Source organism: Sycon ciliatum, chromosome 13 (assembly GCF_964019385.1).
Source record: "Sycon ciliatum chromosome 13, ocSycCili1.1, whole genome shotgun sequence".
Taxonomy (NCBI): domain Eukaryota; kingdom Metazoa; phylum Porifera; class Calcarea; order Leucosolenida; family Sycettidae; genus Sycon; species Sycon ciliatum.
Window position 1 is genome coordinate 15,923,948 of NC_088655.1, and position 20,000 is coordinate 15,943,947.

A 20,000-nucleotide genomic window follows, 5' to 3' on the forward strand; every position below is an offset into this window, starting at 1 on the left:
CTAAAAGCTGGGAATGTTTCTGCTGTATTAGGGTCGTGTGTGAGTCGTGTATTTCTCGCCGAAGTATTTAGTTCACCATTCAACCCACACAGCCTTCACTGCATGTATAAGACAGCACAAGCACCCTACGATTTCAGCAATGTTCAAACCAGGGCTTGGACAGAATCGGCACTCTGAAATTAGAAAGCTTCACACTTAACAAAAGACAAAAGCTACGATCATTAATTTTGCTACGAAAGCAGCAGGGGTCGAACGTATGTGGTACAGACAAGCCTGACCAGCCACACGGACTATGACACCCTGGGACTGTGATACCCCGGATCCGTGGTACCCCGGGGCTGTGACGCCCTGGGACCATGGTACCCTGGGTTCTGTGATACCCCAGGCCCGCGATGCCCCGGATCCGTCCCAGGTCTGTGATACTCCAGGTCCAAGATACCTGTGAAACCCCGAGTCAGATATACCCCTGACCCGTGATGCCCCGGGCCCAAGATACACTGGGTCTGTGATACCCTGGTTTCATGATTCCACGGGTCCGTGATACTCAGAAAAAGCAGGCAACACCAGACACATGCATGCAAACGTACCACATCGAGCAGCAGGCCGAGACCAGGTGCTTTGGGAATGTCCATCTGCAAGTGGACAACAGGCAACACACACCACGGCATCAAGTTAAAATTAGCAAGGACAAGAGCATGGTTTCACGAGTTGTTGTTGTACCCGAGGTCGTGATTCACGAGGTTGACTATAAGTGAGTGGTTGCACTGTAGTGCAAAGACACAAGTACAGTGGTGTACATGATGCAACCAGGACAGTTCTGACTACAACTGTGTCCTTATCAAAGTCATCATGAACACTGGAACCTCGCTTTCTGACCCCTTTTGCTCAGTCCTGAACTTTTCGAATTTGGCAGTTGAAGAGTTAAAACATTCTCTTAGAACAGCCAACGCCAACCAGAACAGTTGGACACAGAAAACAGTAACAACATCTCCACCAAGGCAATAATACGCATCTCTCCCTCTCATTCTCTCTCTTTCTCTCTCGTTCTCGCTCTCCCTCTCTCTCTCTCTCTCTCACTCTCTCTCTCTCTCTCTCTCTCTCTCTCTCTCTCTCTCTCTCCTTCATCGACAGAGGAGGAAAGGAGTAGTGGACAAAGAGGGGGAGAGAGAGAGAGAGAGAGAGAGACAGAGAGAGACAGAGAGAGACAGAGAGAGACAGAGAGAGAGAAAAACAAGTGGAGAATACTCTGAGAAAGTACAATGCTAGCAGTGAGGACGTAGGACAGGTGGCCGGTGGCTTACCCTAGCTTCTTTCCAAGACTCTTGAATACAACTCTCATCACAACAACCCTTCATCACGGCAAGAACCAAACCTGACACACAGAGCATATCATATCCAAGCACACGTACACAAGAGACACAGAAAGACGGAGAGACAGACAGAGAGACAAACAGACATACAGGAAGACAGGTGGACAGGCAGATGGACAGACAAAGAGATGGACAGACAGAAAGGCAGACAGACAGACAGACAGAAAGACAGGCAGACACACAGACACACACGTCAAGGCAATGTAGTCAATGCACAATAGCAGGTGTGTTGAAGTGAAGAATAGGGGAAGAAAGAAAGTGATTGAGAGAGAAGGGGGGGGGGGATGTTGTAAGAAAAAGCTCTGATAAACCAATGTTACCAAGATAGACACACGTGGCAGAGACATACCGATCATCTTGCGAATCTGATGCAACATAAAACTCTGGCCGACAACACGCAGGATGATGAACTCCATGTTGCCCTCTACGAATGGAACTTCTTTCTGAACACACAAAAACAAAGGCACAGACACGGGCACAACCGCATGCACGCACACGTGCACACACACACACACACACACACACACACACACACACACACACACACACACACACACACACACACACCAGACCATGAAATACGAATGTAAACATTAGAGAGGTTCTGCACAACGAAAATTCGAACGAAGTTTCGCGACAGGCCTTGCGAAAATGTGTACGAATTTTCGCACGAACTTTGTGTTCTGCACATTTTCGTAGTTTGCACGCGCCAATTGCCCCAAGTGCGCGTACGACATGACCCAATCTCACGAAACTTCCTACGAAAGTTCATTTCGCGTTCCCTGCAAGTTTCGCGTCCAAAGTTGCGAAAGTTCGTGCGAAGTTTCTCACTTCGTGACGTAGAGCGAAGGTTCGTACACATTTTCGTTTTGCAGAACCTCTCAATTATCTGAAGAATGTCTTATCCCAACATACCGTATTGTCCGGGGCATAAGCCACACTTTGAACACTCAAAATTCAGCCAAAAAAAGGGGGGGTTCTAATGAACTAGACATGTCGGCGACTTCTTGAATAGCTGAGATAGTAAGTTTACAAGCAATCAAGCCAAACCAAAGCGACTCACCACACCGAAGCTACGCATGACACGCCTGCAGCTTTGATCCTTGAATTGTCTAGCCAAGTAAGGGCAGAAACAAAAAAATCAGCACTCCTTCCTTGTACACAGCAGTTCTATCATAAATTGCGAGCAGGAACTCGTTCTACTTCTCATTGAACAAGAGAACACACAATGGTTGCCAGCAGTGTATGATTGTGTTACTTGCGAAAATTCAAAACACCTGAATCAAAAACACTGCAATGAAAAATTACATGACAAATGATCTTTTTCGCAATGAAAAACCCAATAATTAATAAAGTCTGTTGCTGGTGCACACAAACATTTTCCGGAACTCAAACGTGTCCTGGGAGCATGTGAATAAGCCCGGCATCATTGGCTGGAGAGCTAACAGCCAGAGCAGTCCCACTCTTTGAGACTGATCGCCATGCACGCACCCACACATAAGTGGTATTGGTCCTCAGTCACACAGCGTAGGTATCCCCAGTATAGTGGGCTGGTGGCAACTTGATGCTATAATTACAGCAACAAGTCGCCACCAACCCAAACTAACTAACTCCAGCACAAGTGGTTGAACACAGGTGGAGGGGGGGGGGGGGGGGGGGGACTTTTCATACAAACTGAGGGCAGCAAAATTCTACTGTCAGTGTCGGCATTTCCAATTTTGCCACTTGTATTCAGTTCCCATGTCACTAACCTTCCAGATGTGAAGTTGTGAAAGTTGTGAGTACCGATGTAGATTTCAAGCAGACGGTTTACCAGCACAATGCGGTCGGCTGCAGGACAACAAACAGCACCATCACAAACCCTCCATCGGAACAAGCCACGAGAAAGAAACGGAGGAGAGCTCGGTGTGTAGGCGCTGGAAGCCCACCCTGCACCCACAGTGCACTTAGAGAATACCAGGTCAAGCTTGCTTTGAACTGGATAGCAGATATCCTTGTCACCACGGGCATAGAACAGGGACAGGTGTGGGGCAGGTATGGGACAGGTATGGAACAGGTATGGAACAGGCATGGGACAGGTATGGAACAGGTGTGGGACAGGTATGAGACAGGTATGGGACAGGTATGAGACAGGTATGGAACAGGTATGGGACAGGTATGGGACAGGTATGGGACAGGTATGGGACAGGTATGGGACAGGTATGGGACAGGTATGGGACAGGTATGAGACATGTATGGAACCAGATATGGAACAGGTATGGGACAGGTATGGGACAGGTATGGGACAGGTATGAGACAGGTATGGAACAGGTATGGGACAGGTATGGGACAGGTATGGGACAGGTATGGAACAGGTATGAGACAGGTATGAGACAGGTATGAGACAGGTATGGGACAGGTATGGGACAGGCATGGGACAGCATTAATACAGTTGCGCTCGGTGAAATCCGACCCATGGTGCACATCCGGTGCCCTCAATTTGCACAGCCCTGGCCTTGCTGGAAGTGGCACGAATGCAGCTGGATGTACACATGTACAAATACAATGATGTGATCGGAACTGGTCCAGGGCGCCTGCTTTGCACTTTGGGTCGGATTTCACCGAGTGCAACCGTAGGTTAGTCGCAGGCGCGTAGCACCGCCGTTGGCGGTGGTCCGGCCAGGGGGTCCGGGGGGATGTCCACCCGCTGAATGTTTTTGAAATTAGGGTGCAAAATCCTGCATTCTGGGCACTTTTGGCATTGTTTTACTATGGTGGTCGTGGTCGGGCGAAAAAGTGGTCCGGCCAAAGCCGGACCGGCCGGACCGGCTGCTACGCCCCTGAGTCGTCAAACACGATCTTGCCTTCTGAGAGACAGAGTTGATCAAGAGGCCGTGCTAGGTGAATGGAGATGTTACACCAGTGGCCATCAAGGCAAGGCTAGGCCAGCACATAGGCTCACCCTTCATCTCCACTCAATACTAAGTATTTTGTGACATGCCAGGAGACAGGAGACAGGAGGAAGATGGCAGTCGGGAATCAGTCAAGTCTCAAGTTCGGCAGGAAGCGTGTCCACGTAGGAACAACCAACTTCACGCCAGGAGATCTTGTCTAAATAAATATTCAAAGTAGCTGAATTAGCCAGTGACTCTGAGCTGTGCTAATGCGTACTAACAAGGCAAATGCAGCTGGCGTATTTCCCTGAGTGTAAGTCGCACCTCCATTTCCAGGTCCATATCACTATCAGTTCAGAGTAGAGCCTACACACTCTCTTCCATCGACGCTGCAATAGTTCAACTCATTTCACAATAATCATTCCAACGTTTCGGCAAATTGCCTTCATCAGGTTGACAATGGTGTGCAAGCTCCCAAACCAGCATTGATATCATTAATCATAATCATTATCGTTTCGATATACTCCCTTCGGTAGTGATTATGCTCGATTGTAAGTCACACCCCTTTGTTGGCCGTGAAGCTTAGTGAAAACAGGTGTAAGACCTATATTCGGGGAAATACGGTACCTGTCCGGAGATTGAGTAAATAAGTGAAATACATATGCGAGTGCAAAGACAGGCCGTGATAGCAGTTAGCAGTTTGCACTCAACAACATACCGTCTACGCGGTAGCTCGATACGGATTTCTGGAGAGACACAGCACATGGCGAAAGGCAGACGGAAAGACAAACAAACCATATTAGGTTAGAAGTGGCCAGCGGGCATGCGACAAAACGACGTATGCAATGGACGTGACAGTTCATTGCAACTGGTCTGTTGTGCGCAGTACAGTTGCCGTGTATGGTCCTGAAGAACTGTGTGTGTGTGTGGGGGGGGGGGGGGGAGGGGGGGGGGGGGGAGGGGGGTAGCCTCGTAGCCCAGGCCATTCTTAGTTTCATGTTGAACAGTCTATGCACAGTTTACCCTGAGTATATCGGTATGCTGCGCTTGGCAAAATCCAAGCCTGTTTGTTCTTGGGTGCTCTGTTTTCGGTTCCCGACAGTACAGCTATGCAAGCTGAGGAGGAAGTTTGATCTTTTGGGATCGCAACAACTGGCAAATGAGCTACGAAAGGAGTAAATGCTATGGGCAACGGACCTTGGAATTCAATTTCCATCGTAGGCACATCCACAAAATAAGTGGAACCGAGGCATTATTATATCCCTTCCCTTGCCTCCCCATCTACATGCACATGCATGCACACACACACGTACACACACATGCACACACATGCACACACATGTACACACATGCACACACATGTACAGACACGCACGCACACGCACACACACACACACACACACACACACACACACATGTACAGACACGCACGCACACACACACACACACACACACACACACGTGCACGCACACGCACACACACACACACACACACACACACACACACACACACACACATACACACACACGTACACACACACACGTACACGTACACGCACGCACACACACACACACACACGTACGCGCACGCGCAACACGTACACACGCGCAACACGTACACACGCGCGCCCGCACGGACGCACGCACCCACCCACCCACCCACCGAGGTACTACACTCGGCGCAGGACATCCTCTTCTTGCCGAAACGTCAGCTAAACGCAAGCGACACGACGACTCGGCAGCAACTGCAGAACCAGCTGATTTCTCCCACCACACGCCTACGTGCGTCTCGTCGTCAACACCCGGCTCTAGCCCGCTCCCAGACGTCGAGCTCGAACGGTACGTTCTATGGTGTGTTGATAGGCTCCTTACGAGCGAGAAGATCATTAGTGAGGACCGCTTGAAGGTTGATAAATGGCAGGCCCAGCTTGAAGGGAGAGTTTACGAGGATTTTCTCGTCAAGAAGTATTCCAAGCTTTCAGAACAAGCAAGACTTATAGAATGTTCAGTCTATGCCCAGGATTGTGTTATCAATTGCCAAGCAAAAATCAAGCGAGCTGCATTGTCGAGGCCAGAGCTAACTTAGACCAATTAGTCAGCGAGCTATGCGAAGACAAGCACATGTCACTGTTCAGTAGCAGCATTATGTACCGATACGACTTCTTACTTGGTTTAAAGAAGGCATCAGCTCTAGCCAGAAGTATTAGAGCATCTCTAACAAGGGCCAAAGCCAAAGAGACCACAGTACAAGTCATTGGTATGGATGTTGCACCACCCACTGCAGAAGAGATTGGCCAACTAGTTAAGCGAGAAGTGCAGTCAGCCTTTCGTAAGACACAGCCAAAGTCCAAGCAGCAGCAGCAGAAGCAGAAGCCTAAGCCTAAGCCTAAGCCTAGAGCAAAGCCGAAACTGCCGCCAAAAAACCAGCAAGGGAAAGTATCGACTGGCAGAAGGGTAATTGTCCCCCCAAATCAGAGAAGACAGTAAAGGACTTGAGATTCAAATTCATTTGGAATTTAAAATTCAAAGAACACTTTACTTTCGTTTTAAACTCTGGTTTTCACAATTATTCTCGATTCACTTTCTCCTCTATTGAGAAGCAGGTTCTCGGTTATGGCTCAAGTTTTAGACCCACAACACGTTAACCTCCTTTAACTTCATTACTTCAGGATGTAAAGAGCTTAACGAATAGAGCTAGATGGAATGACCTATTTGATAGAATAAGGCCTGCAGTGTCTCACAATCAATACATTCCGGGTTTTCACCTCCCTTCGGAGAAAACACCTCCTCTAGCCTTTCCTCACATTGAACACTCTTTACTCGATTTCAAATCCAGATTGCTTGCCGGCGTAAATGCTGCACAATTCACTAGTAAACGGAAAAGAAATCTCACCCCTGGAGAACAATTAGCTTATCAGTCACTCAATAGCCGCTCTGACATCACTATTTGCAATGCAGACAAAAACCTTGGCACGGTTGTTCTGAATAGCGAAGCCTACTCAGCCGACTGTATTAGGCAATTGTCAGATAAGAAGTTCTATAACAACATTACTTCTTCCGATACTTTACACGTTGAGATCTCAGATAAGCTTTCCTCTATTTCCAACAAGCATTCTGCCACACTCACAACTAGAGATACTAAAGCATTATTTAGCTGTTTTCCTTTTAAGCCAGCTAAATTCTACATTTTGCCAAAGATTCATAAAAATTTTATCGCAGGTAAAGTACCAGGTAGACCTATAGTGTCATGCATTGGATACTGCACCTCTCCTGCCTCACGTTTTGTAGATTTCCACTTAAAATCTATCATCAATAAAGCAACACCATCTACAGTCCTAGCAGATACCAATAGTCTAGTATCACTGCTTGCTTCAACTAATTTTCCTACAAACAGTAAATTAGTCACTGCAGACGTTGTCAGTCTTTATACTAACATGTGTTGGCACGATACCATTGCTACTATCGATCAGCTCCTAAGTGAAATTGATCACCCTCTCAGACAGTTACTAGTAGATCTCATTACCTTTGTTCTCGAGAATAACTATTTTAAGTTTGAGGACTCCATTTACCACCAAGTTCATGGAATGGCCATGGGTACACCAATGGCCGTAAACGTAGCAAACGCTTTTCTCTTCATTCATGAAAGAAAAACACTAAGCCTTTTCAAAGAATCTATTTACTTGTTTACTAGATTCATTGATGATGTTTTCCTAGTTATCGACGAAAACCTTTGTTTAGAAAATGTCAAACTTAGTCTATATAGTGATCTAGTTGATATCAACCTTACTTGGACTGTTCCCAGCCATGAGTGCATATTTCTAGACTTAGAAATATATAGATCCATCACAGACAATGTTTGCATTCTCATGTATCGCACACATCAAAACCTAGGAATGCGTATTTGTATATACCATTCAAGTCGGACCACCCTAGATCAAATCTACGTTCATTTATTCTGGCTGAACTTCACCGCTACAATAGAACCAATTCTCTGCTGATTGATATTGTGTCTATTCGTAAGCGTTTTTGGTCTAGACTACGACTACGTGGTTATCCTCCTGACTTCCTGGCCGCCGTCTTTAGTAACGTCGACGCCAAGCCATCTTTGCCACCAGCAAAGAAGAAGAAGAAGAAGAACATTGGTAATAAGGTTACATTTGTTACATCTTATCACCCACACTTTGTTGGCAATAGTCTTAGAACTATTCTAGAAGAATCATTCCAGAACACTGATGCTATGGTGTTCTTTCGCAAAACAAAACAATTGTTCTAACCATACACTCTTAGGTACCACCCTTTTTTGTACATACTATTCTATTTTCAGGCATGGGACACTTCACTTGCCAAAAATAAGTTTGTACACATTACCAGACAGATATAATGTACAAACTGGGCTTGCATGCTTTTTCATGTACAACATACAACTTGTTCATAATTACAAAGCATGTTCCATATAAGCATTCATCCATATTGGAATTCAAGCCCACATTATTACACATATGTCATAACAGAATTGCAGCACTTCCAAATTAGGAACTCCCAATGCTCTTGGAGCCCCTAGCATTTTGGCGGCCTACTTGTATCTATGTATAATTTAGTGCCACTCTCGCCTGCATAAATTCTGTTGTGTTTTTACATTTCTCTTCACTCTGATGAGCTGCCTTAGACAGCGAAACCGGTCAGTCCTTTAAAAAGATTAGTAAAACCGAAAAATATGTGTTCTGTGAAACAACTTGTGTCGGGGATGTTTCCCTCTTCAGTTACCACCCACCCACCCACCCACCCACCCACCCCCGCCCCCGCGCGCGCGCACGCACGCACGCACACACACACACACACGTACACACACGTACACACACATCTAAACAAAAAGTGCAGGCAGAGAAACAGGCAGAAAGCCTTACCGAAAGGCTCGGCGCGAGCGCAAATGTAGGCATAACGTACTCGTAGGCTCGGCCTGTTGATTGGGTGTAAGAACTGAAACCACTGGTAACACGGACAATGGCTGCAACAACAACCAACACAAATGTTAACACAGAACCATGAAAAATGGCTTTCTGTCTTCGTCCTGTACAATTTCCAACATTTAAAAATGTTGGAAATTGTACAGGACGAAGACAGAAAGTGAGTTATATTAGCCTCAGGATTCAAAGAACGTGGAGCCCAAAAACATCCAGCCGGGGTGGGGGATAAGACCATTCAAGGCAGAAGCAACAACTTGTACCGGTAAGAATGTTGTGCAACATGTCCAAGGGAATCTCCCGATCATCGACACATCCAGGATACGAGGACTTCCTCTGCCTGGCCCTGCATGTACCAAGACTTACAAGATAGACAACAAACAGGACCTGATAGAGGCTAACCCTTCCTTCAGCAGTACTCGGTAAATCCAGCACACTGGCATTGCTCTCACTCACTGCCAATGTTCTCAACACTTCTGGTAAGTCAACTTACCAAATGTCTTGATGTCCTTGGGCAGGTAACCATTGACTTTCTCAATTGCATTTTCCACCATTCTACAGTACATAGGGAAAGGAAAGAACGGACCACCACCACCACCACCACCACAGTTGCCATCACCACCCACGACGGTCCAACAACACACAGAGACATGGACACACACACACACACACACACACACACACACACACACACACACACACACACACACACACACACACACACAAATACACATATGTACACGCGCACACATATGCACATGCGCATACGCATGCACACATGCAAACGCGGCACAACGAAACAAACGGTTTGAATACAGGACAAACAACCATGCTCCAAATGCAGCCCATTGACCATTAGTACACATAGCTCCTGCGCCTCTCTATCCCCGAATGCAACCTACATACCAGTGACCCCCTCCCTAGCCTAGGTCATAGCTTCCAGCGTGTTCCTTTTCCCTTCATGCACTCCCGTATGTACAGGATAAGACCCATATACCAGGGTGATACCTGCCGAATATCAGTCCCGAATGCAAAGCAGGAGGGATGGATACGAGGGTACCGTGTTACCCGTGTATGCGGGTCAATATCCTATTTATCCCGGTGTTAGGTACCGTCTCCCGTATCATTTCCTGCTGGTATGTAAGCACCCCGTACTCACATTTTTGTTCTGTTGGCCTGTGTAGCTACCTGCGCGCCCATAATTGCCATAGCTACCCTGGCCATTTATCTAACACTCTTTCGCTCTCATTCGATCTCTCTCTCTCTCTCTCTCTTGTCGTCACCATGTAATCTTTCGTTTTGTCTCTTGTCTACCCCAATAAATGTCATCCATTCATCTACCTGTCCCTTGTCTCATTGTGTGATGGAAATATGGCAGAAGTTGAGTTTGAACACCAGGTACAACCAGGCATCCTTGGAGATCGACCGCGCCCTACGATGTAGGTGCAGTCATCTAAAACAAGATACTGTCCTTGTTTACAATTCAGTCAAGGTTATTGCTTCAGCATGATGAAGACAAGCAAAGTTAGTTAGTTGGACGAGAGAAAATGATAGATTGCATGTCCTGCAAAGCTCGTTGTGTCGATCGCAGTTTGGGTACTCTGACGTGGATGCTTTGAATCGGTTTAAAAATGCGTTGTTGTTCATTTGACTTCATCGGGATTGGTTCTGCCAGTGACTGTGAGGTCTGCTGACAAGACCAAACAAGGTTGAAACAGCTAGTTGTCCAGAGATTGAGTGGATGGCATGTCTTAGATAGCCATGACGGATAGTGTGATGGTACATGTACTTCAAACTAGATAACTTCATGCCGAGTCCGTGGAGATCGACAAGTGGATACATCATTGGTATGTCCCGGTGCTGCTTCCCTATCGTTGGATGGGCGTGGAACTTTCAACAGTTGGGAACCCCTGCTGCGCAGCTTCCTACCAGTATTGACATATTGTTGGAATTGGCACCAGCGAGTTAAGACAGTATGCGATCTGAAGAATGTTGACTTTGCCGGTCATACATGATCTCTCTTCACTCTGCATTTGTGATAGCATGTCATTGTACCGTGTAGATTGGTGTTGCGGTAATTGCGCTTGGACACTGCTCGACAATACTACAAGAAGATCCTGAAAATTCTCATCGTCTCTGTCCTTCATTGATATCAGGGGTTCGATGGTGAGCCACGCTCTTTTATTCATGTCCTATAAGTGTAACTATGCTGGCTAGCCGTGCCAGTCAGAATGCAGTGTTCCTTTCAATTCGTAGTTTTTATAGGTCCCATCATCTAACCGTTATGAGATCGCCCATACTACGTCGTCATTGAATAGATGCAGTGCACACCTGACCGTTCTGGTCCATTTGTTGTACGTAGTTTAGCTGCACGCTGTTCACACGCTGATTGCATGCTGTCTGCACGCTTTTTGCCTGGTTACTGCTAAGATTACGTGTCCGTGCCTGGGTACGTGCCTGGCTCCGTGCCTGGGTTCGTGCCTGGGTACGTGCCTGGCTCCGTGCCTGGGTCCGTTTGGGTTATAGCTCGTGGCCCTGCGCCGTTTTCCTGGTCTTCCGTTTTCTGTAGTCGTCGCAGCTCCTCGTGTTGGGTCCGTTTTATTCTCTCTCTCGTAATTTTGTAGGTAGCAATATGTTGAAGTTCGGAACCGTTGCCAGTTGTTTGCTCTCTGTGTTTTCTTTTCTGTTAAGTTTACGCGAATATGCTGATCCATCTCGGATTTACTTCGTAGCTACTGGCCGCGAATGTGGCAAATCGTCTGCTGTAACGTCACCTCCCGCACCCGCAACATCACCACCTGTACCGTCGGCAAACCAAGACTCTCTCGCGGTGGAGTTCCGGCGTGTACGTCGCCGCTCCCGCCGGGCTCGGCACCGCCGGCGAGTACCAGGGCGGAAATCAGTGGAAACCGTCGCTTCCCGTCCGGCTTCTCCCAGCCTGGGAGTCATGGTGGAGGATTCGGATGCGACTGACGTAGTTTATTTGGTGGATATTCATGTTGCTAATGATCTCGAGTGATTGCGCATTGTATTATTATTTAGGCCTCGGGGCGGTTGGGACGGTGAGGACATGGGTATTGGTGTTGTTCAGATAATTTAAGAGCCAAGGGCCACACACAGGTTGAACAACTCGCTTAATGACGACATCAGTGTGGACGGTTTTTTTGCAGGGTTTTAGTTTAAGGGGATACGCCACACTGGTGCCGTCGTTAAGTGTAAACCCACCTGGCCCATTAGTCACTTGCTCAACCGTTCCCTTTTTCACCCCTCCCCTTCTTAAAGATTTGTTGCTTTGTAAAGTCTCAGGAGAGACTTAGTTATCTTAGGGCGGAGTAATGGTGTACGCAGTTTAGCTGCACGCTGTTCACACGCTGATTGCATGCTGTCTGCACGCTTTTTCCTGGTTCCTGCTAAGATTACGTGTCCGTGCCTGGGTACGTGCCTGGGTTCGTGCCTGGCTCCGTGCCTGGGTTCGTGCCTGGGTCCGTTTGGGTTATAACTCGTGGCCCTGCGCCGTTTTCCTGGTCTTCCGTTTTCTGTAGTCGTCGCAGCTCCTCGTGTTGGGTCCGTTTTATTCTCTCTCTCGTGGTTTTCTGCCCTTTTGTTACTCTTATCGTTTCCGTTGTCCTCCTGAGCCCTGCTCCTTTCCTTTGTCCCCTTATTCGTCGTTTGAGGCCAAGTAAACCGTATCAACCCGAACAATTCGTTGCTCTGTCTGACTGGTCGCGGGGGCTCAGACAACACATTCATTCTCTGAAGCTTGACTTGTGCCCCCATGTTTTACCTTACGGTTCTCTTCGCGCAGTACTAGGCACTCACGCTCCCTCCCCAAAAATAACTCATCCAGTGTTTTGCAGTCCCCTCTGTTTATCGCATACTCCGCTGGGCATGGCTGAAACTTCCCAGAGAAGTTCCCAGAGAAGCCAATGATCTGATCTCTGTCAACCTTATCAAGACCCGTGTCACCCTGATTCCTTCACTACCACATAGCCCATATCCTACATTTTCTGTTGCTCTTGACTAGCTTCACCGACGTCCTCTCACCCGTGCCACAAGGGTTAATATCTCTATCGTAATATTGTCATTATATCAATAAAACTTTTAAAGCACATGCATTATATCACAACACCAGAAGAATAATACGGATGGATTCTAACACGTCGTTAGTGTAGTCCAAATCCCAGCGTAAGGATGATTTCAGATGATAGTCACATGGAAACGACAATATAAATATAAAATCCATGCATATTGTTCTTCCCCAACTGTGCGTCACATTCAATTATAAGTAGCTGCGCCTCCATTTTCAGATCTCTGTCACGTAGACCCGGGAATTCACTTGAGCGATGAATCCCACTCAACCGTACGCTGCACCCCCATCCTGCGTTAACCTCATTTCCGTCGTACATATCTCGAAGCAAGTCCTTTGCAAAGATCGCATTTACCTATAGACAGAATGACTTGTCTTTTTTTGATTTCCCGCAGAGGTGTCATAAATACCCCCTCCTCGTCCCCCCCCCCCCCCCTCCCGCCCCGGGTACTGCAGCATGTGTGGTGCTCTTAGGCGGCATGATATGCCCTGTGAACCGTTCTGACCAGTAGTACGCCATGTTTAGAAACACAAGCCGGACTACTGAAGATTGCATTTGCAATGCTAGCATGGAATCTACATGTATGTCCACGTGCACACAAGTACTTCGGAAACAAAATCTTTGCGACTTCGATTGACCTGTCAGCTGCGGTAAATTTTGCTCTAAGGAATCAAGCAAATGGTGACTCCTTGTGAGACTCAAACGCCGTTACGGTGTCACCTTTTTTTAATATATACTAGTACACAGACTTCAAAGCTGTATATCCACTCATTGTCTGGAAGTGGTTTTGTTCTACCGAACCAAATTTCTAGAGCACAGCAGCTGCTTAGAATAATAATGAATATAAAAATCACACAGCAGATTAAGCGGAGGAGGTTCAGGTTGGTTGCAACCTCGAGTTTCATGCCGTTAGGCAATCATCAGACACCTGAACGTCCTCCGCTGAGTCTCCTATGTTCTAAGCTCTGTCCATGACATTGAACAATCTCTGCAGCTCACGTATCAACGCATTTGTGAATACCTCACCAAGTATTTATTGTTTTAGGGGGAAGTACCGTATTTTCCGGAGTAAAAGCCGAACTCTGAACACTCAAATTTCACCCCACAAAAGAGGGTGCGGCTCATATTCCGATGATCAAATTGACGGTCATAAATAGGGTGGATGTGTATTTTTGTGGCAAAAAAATCGGGGTGCGGCCTGTACTCCGGAAAGTACAGTACATGAACCTGCTTTGAATACATGCATGATTCAGATGAGGCCTACAAACTGTTCTCGCAAGTGGCTCTCACGTCAGAATGTATAAGACAAAGATCGACTGCTGTAGGTGACTTTACCGTATTAAGCAGACCCTGCTCCCCACCCATAACACACGCACGCACACATGCACGCACGCACGCACGCACACACACACACACACACATACACACACACACACACACGCACACACTTGCTCTCTCACACAATGCGTAGGTCAGTAACTTATCTTGAAAGATACGACTTGATGGACAGCGGAGACACCCTTGTCCGTTCTGGAAGCACGCTGAAATCGCATCTACACATTAATGCACACAGTTACACGACACAACAGGATTATAATAAACGGGTACGATGACCAGGATTATTTCTTCCACAGATTCACAAAACTTAATACAAATCAGCCCAGGTCACTATCCCTGCCTAGTTCGGCAGAGTGAATGTAGCTTGGCAGAACACAATGGCTGGACAAAGGTCATGGCAACACTCCGTCAAGGTTAATGTAGGGCGCAGCGTCAAGCTCAAAACCGTCCTCATTTTGATAAACTCTTCATGTAGGAGGTTAAAGTGTGTGAAATATGAAGCAGCAAGAGACTGGCGAACAATGTCCTCCCTTTCCAGATGTTTGCATTTCCCGGACCATCCCACTGTATGATGTGTGACAATGTAGAAAACCATCCTTTACAGAAACCTCTCATCTTACCCGTCCTGTGTCCTCAACATCCTCAGGGTCAATGCAGCCAGCAGCCAGTAAACCTTTGAAGAGCTCACTCTCAATGGTGGTATACGGGGCATTCCTAGCAAACCAGCCAACACGGACAGTGTGAGCACAAGAGACCAGACATACAGACAGACACACATATGCACACATGCACGCACATGCACATATGCACATACACACACATACACACACATGCACGCACGCACGCACACACACACACACACCATTGGACCATTGGACCATTGGACGCCCATCGCCGGAGGCGATGATAGCGATGCTACAGCAGAAGCCATAGCAACTTGTGCTGGGATTGCACCATTCAACAGTTTGCAAGGCTGAAGAATTGACCGCCACTATTCAGCCTGGTCTACACCACACAGCTATGAAGTGGCTTTTTTCTGGCCAGTGAATCCCTACTTTTTGGTCTTTTTTATTTTTTTCCCGCACACACATCACACCACATACTCCGGCATGCACTGGCTGTTGGTAACCACCCAGGAGAATGAAAGAAAAGTCAGGAAGAGTCTGAGACACACACACACACACACACACATGCACACACACATACACACACAGAAGTCGATGCTTAGCCACCAGCAGGAATTCCTCATAGCAAAACAGTAGTCTGCAGTATGCTCATGCAAATAACATGAGAGAAAGATGATGTGACTGGAAAACCCATTATAAATAAGTGCAGAAAGGAATGCATGTGAGAAAATAGCAGACAGGTTTCAACACTCAAACAGTAATGCACACAGTGATAGGTGCACAGTGAGGTGCACACTGAGGTGCACAGTGAGGTGCACAGTGATAGGTGCACATCCGGTGTCATTTGTGCTGTGCAAGAATACCATGTTTGCAAATAATCATGAGTAGAAGGTGAAATGAAAACCAGTGCAGCCAAGAGTGATAGCATAGCACCCTGCAGTGTTCCACACTAGCAGGAGCACCCCCCCCCCCCCCCCCCCTCTATCATTCATTGTATTGTTCATTGCTCAAAGTGGGCAAACAAGTAGCAGAAGGTGAAAAGCAAACCAGTCCAGCTAAGAGTGATAGCAAAGCAATCTGCACTGCAGTGTTCTGCGCTAGCACCCCCACCATCATTCACCCCGTTGACCACAGCTTTGCCATTGCACGTGTGTGTGTGTGTGTGTGTGTGTGTGTGTGTGTGTGTGTGTGTGTGTGTGTTTGTGTGTGCATGAGTGTGTGAGTATGTGTGTGTACGAGTTTTTTTAAACGCACAGACAGACTGACACACACACACACACACACACACACACACACACACACACACACACACACACACACACACACACACACACTTGGTGTTCACATCAAGTTGAACCTGTCTTTAGAGACCCCCCCCCTCCAGCACGCCCTTGGACAGGTGATGTTTCTACAGGAGCGTTTGAACACACTGAGGCACAGCCTAAGACTGAGACTAGCCCCATCTCCAAATACACGTGTAGCTGGTTTCTACGTTGACTAGGAGCCTGTGTAGTGGAAAGCTAGCACAGGCCTGGCTGTACACTGCATCAGCAAATGCAATGTACAGAGCAAGGCTAGTGGACTGCATGCAGTGCCTGGGGGTGTCCAGAACAAGGCCGAAGGACTATACCGACTGCCTCAGCAAGGACTAGGATACTACAGCACACACTGTCTGAGCAAACACAGAGGATGACTAGAGCTGTATACATACCGCTGCATACCCATGTAGTGAGCACCGCAGTAGGACAAATACAGAACAAGGTTAGAGGACTGAACCTACTGCAAGGACTATGGTGCTACAGCACACACTGTCTCAGCAACACACAGAGTATGACTAGCAGTACATACCTCTGCATGCCCATGTAGTGAGCACCGCAGTAGGAGAGCAGCAGAGCCACTTTCCGACGTTGAACCTTCTCGCTTTTCGGAGCCGCCTCCGCTGCGTTGTCCGCACACTCCGTGCTCGCTGCTGCTACCGCTGCAGGTGCATCCTCTGCCGTCGTCGTTGTTGCCGCTCCTGTGCTGCACGTCAAGTCTGACGGTGGTGAGGATGACGCGGCGATGCTGTGACGGGTGTCGACGTCACTGGCTGCCGTTGAACACTCTCCTGCAACCATGCCAAACACACAGGATAGAGACCACATACATGTAGAGTGCTAATTAGCCACATATCTCTAGTTTGTCACAGTGCAAGCTAGTGTTTGATTCAAACTGACAACCACAAGAAAAACTGGAACAAAACCAGATGCTGAACAACCCCTCTCAATAAACCAATGGCGGACCAAGGCTTCTATGAACATTAATGATAGGCACCATGTTTCCGATAACGACTGCAGTTCAGCACTTGGCCAACAAAGGGTGATCCGTACTAAAATACCGATATCCTTTTCCAACGCAGTTTTTGAAAATTCGAAATGACAGAATTTCCCATTGCACAGCATAGTAATAATTCCCGAGCTATGCTACAGGCATGTGACAACATAAAGTGATGTACATGTGTGTATGCATGCTAAGGGTGTGACCAAATAACCACTGGTTAGCCAGCATAGTGAAAGCCCCAGAGCGCAAGCTCTCTCGTAGTCCTAGATACATTATCATGTCATCAAAGTGTCTTGGAAAGTTTTCTCCTATTCTTGTGCTCTGCGCGTTCACGTTGTGTTCTTGTTTCACTTGCACCGGAGAAGCTCTTTCTAGGTCATATCATACGCACGTTGTTTGAAAGAAATATTGCCATTGCGAGCAAAAATAGAACTAGGCCCAGGCATGTTCTCTGCTTGCATGGCAGACAACACGTCAGTATCGGTATTGGGAGATGAGTCACCTCAGATGATTGTACATGTAATCGATTCCAAGGGGATAATGCTTGTGGGACAATACTGGTCTTGCTGCACAGCCATTGTTTCGCAATGTGACGTAATCCGGGATCGGTCGTTGACGGCAAATTTAGGTTTGACATCGGCTGCAAGTTTGCGGATGTCACGAAGTGGCCATAGACCGATCTGCTCCTACCGTACGTGACCCTCTTGCCAAGTAGAAGTAGCCTGACGACTCACGTGCCAACTACCGTAAAACATGCAATTTTCGGTGTAACTTTAATTTCGGTGATTTCGGTAGAGAAACCAGGCACCTAAGTTTAAATTACACCTTAAAGGCACTAGAGGATCAACTGTATGTGAAGGGAACGCTGGTCACCTAGTTCTAAATTACACCTGAAACCTGGCAGGTCCCTGGCACCGAAATTTTAATGCACCTAAAATTACATGTTTTACAGTATCCTGTCAGTATTAAAAAAAATAAAAAAATTCGACGGGATTCGCGTACCAGGCAGGTCAATAACAAGGAGTCGTACAACTCCCTGGTCAAGAACCACCTTTCCGCTTCCGTGGGACGCCACCACCCCATGATCAGTATAGTACATGTCAACATACCTGATGGCAGGGCAGCAGCAGCAACGCAGACTGGCGACGAGTCATCGTCCTGGCCGGAGAACACAAGTAAGCACACAAAGCACCAACATGGCAAAGTTACTCATACAGTGTATGCATGCAGGGATGTACGGTTACGCCCGCCATCCAAACAAGTACAGTGCTCCTCAATGATGGTCAGTCAGAGATTAGTGTACAGGTGCCCTTCAAGGGTGGGTTCCGGGGGGCTTCCCCCGGGACAATTCTCAAAAAATGAAGCAAAATCCTGCATTGTGAGCGGGAAAAGGGGGGGGGGGGGTTCCGGGCACCCAGGAACCCATACGGGGCACGCGCCTGGTGTACAGTCAGACCTCGCACACATCCGTTTTCCACAAAAATATCCGGATAGGCGACGTAACCGGATAACTGAACACTGGTTATGTTGGATGCACCACGTGTGCTGTAAACCTGTGACCAGCTATTTTCCTGCGGATGTCGAGGGATCCGGATGAAAGAGGACCGGATAAGCGAGGCCTGACTGTACATCAGGGAGCTGTATAGTGCACAGGGAGACGACAGAAGCCACTGAAATGCTAAATCACAGGGGGGGGGGGGGGTGGGGGGTCGACCCTGGGCTGCCCGTACAGTTGCTCTTGGCTTGCGGCAGGGCCCATCTAACTTATACATGCTTGCATACAGCATAGTTGAACTTGGTTGTGTTTGGGGTCAGGAGATCAAGCCCGCATATGCCAAATAACGTGCAACTAGACTTGAGAGGGCATCGCACACAAGTTGCATACACATTATACTACAATGTGTACATGGTAGGCCCTGAGCTCTGCAGGAATACTAGTCACAGGTAACCATACAACTTTGAACTTTGTATGCAACTACTCTGCAATACCGTCCCAAGTCTAGTTGCACGTTATTTGGCATATCAGCGATCATGAGCTGTATAGACCAAGGATGATCATGAAGAACTTCCAAATCCGGGGTCGGAAACGCACATCGTTTCAGGTCCCGTGATCTCGTGTCGTCTCCGTACAACATGTAGAGACTATGACTCACTGATGTACATACATACATGTAATTCAACAAAAGATAATAAACCCAAGGGGAAATATAAAATAGTTAACACCTTGAAATGGTAACGAAAGAAACACAAAACCTGCGAGTGTATTTTATTGTTGTCGAGACGGTGAAGCAAGTCGAGTTTGTTCGTTTCCTTGCCCAACACCAAACTCTGCAATTCTTTTGCATCTCCAGCGTGTACAAATCCTCCTTTATACATGTCACCAGAACTCAGTTCCTTGCTACGCCCAACTTCTGACAATTCGAGA

At 47.4% G+C, this 20,000-nt stretch overlaps 1 protein-coding gene across 1 annotated transcript in view; it reads right to left on the reverse strand.

The window, feature by feature from the left end:
• Positions 1-20,000, reverse strand: part of LOC135829651 (pseudouridylate synthase 1 homolog) — a 26,267-nt gene that overhangs the window by 5,870 nt on the left and 397 nt on the right. Inside the window, exons 2-13 of the mRNA XM_065342044.1 lie at positions 18,685-18,733; positions 17,105-17,363; positions 15,251-15,344; positions 14,777-14,845; positions 9,698-9,764; positions 9,148-9,248; positions 4,962-4,989; positions 3,122-3,200; positions 2,434-2,482; positions 1,720-1,813; positions 1,302-1,372; positions 588-632 (exon numbers count right to left, since the gene is read on the reverse strand). Of these exons, the coding sequence (XP_065198116.1) occupies positions 588-632; positions 1,302-1,372; positions 1,720-1,813; positions 2,434-2,482; positions 3,122-3,200; positions 4,962-4,989; positions 9,148-9,248; positions 9,698-9,764; positions 14,777-14,845; positions 15,251-15,344; positions 17,105-17,363; positions 18,685-18,733 (1,005 nt within the window). The remainder of the gene's footprint in view (positions 1-587; positions 633-1,301; positions 1,373-1,719; positions 1,814-2,433; positions 2,483-3,121; positions 3,201-4,961; positions 4,990-9,147; positions 9,249-9,697; positions 9,765-14,776; positions 14,846-15,250; positions 15,345-17,104; positions 17,364-18,684; positions 18,734-20,000) is intronic.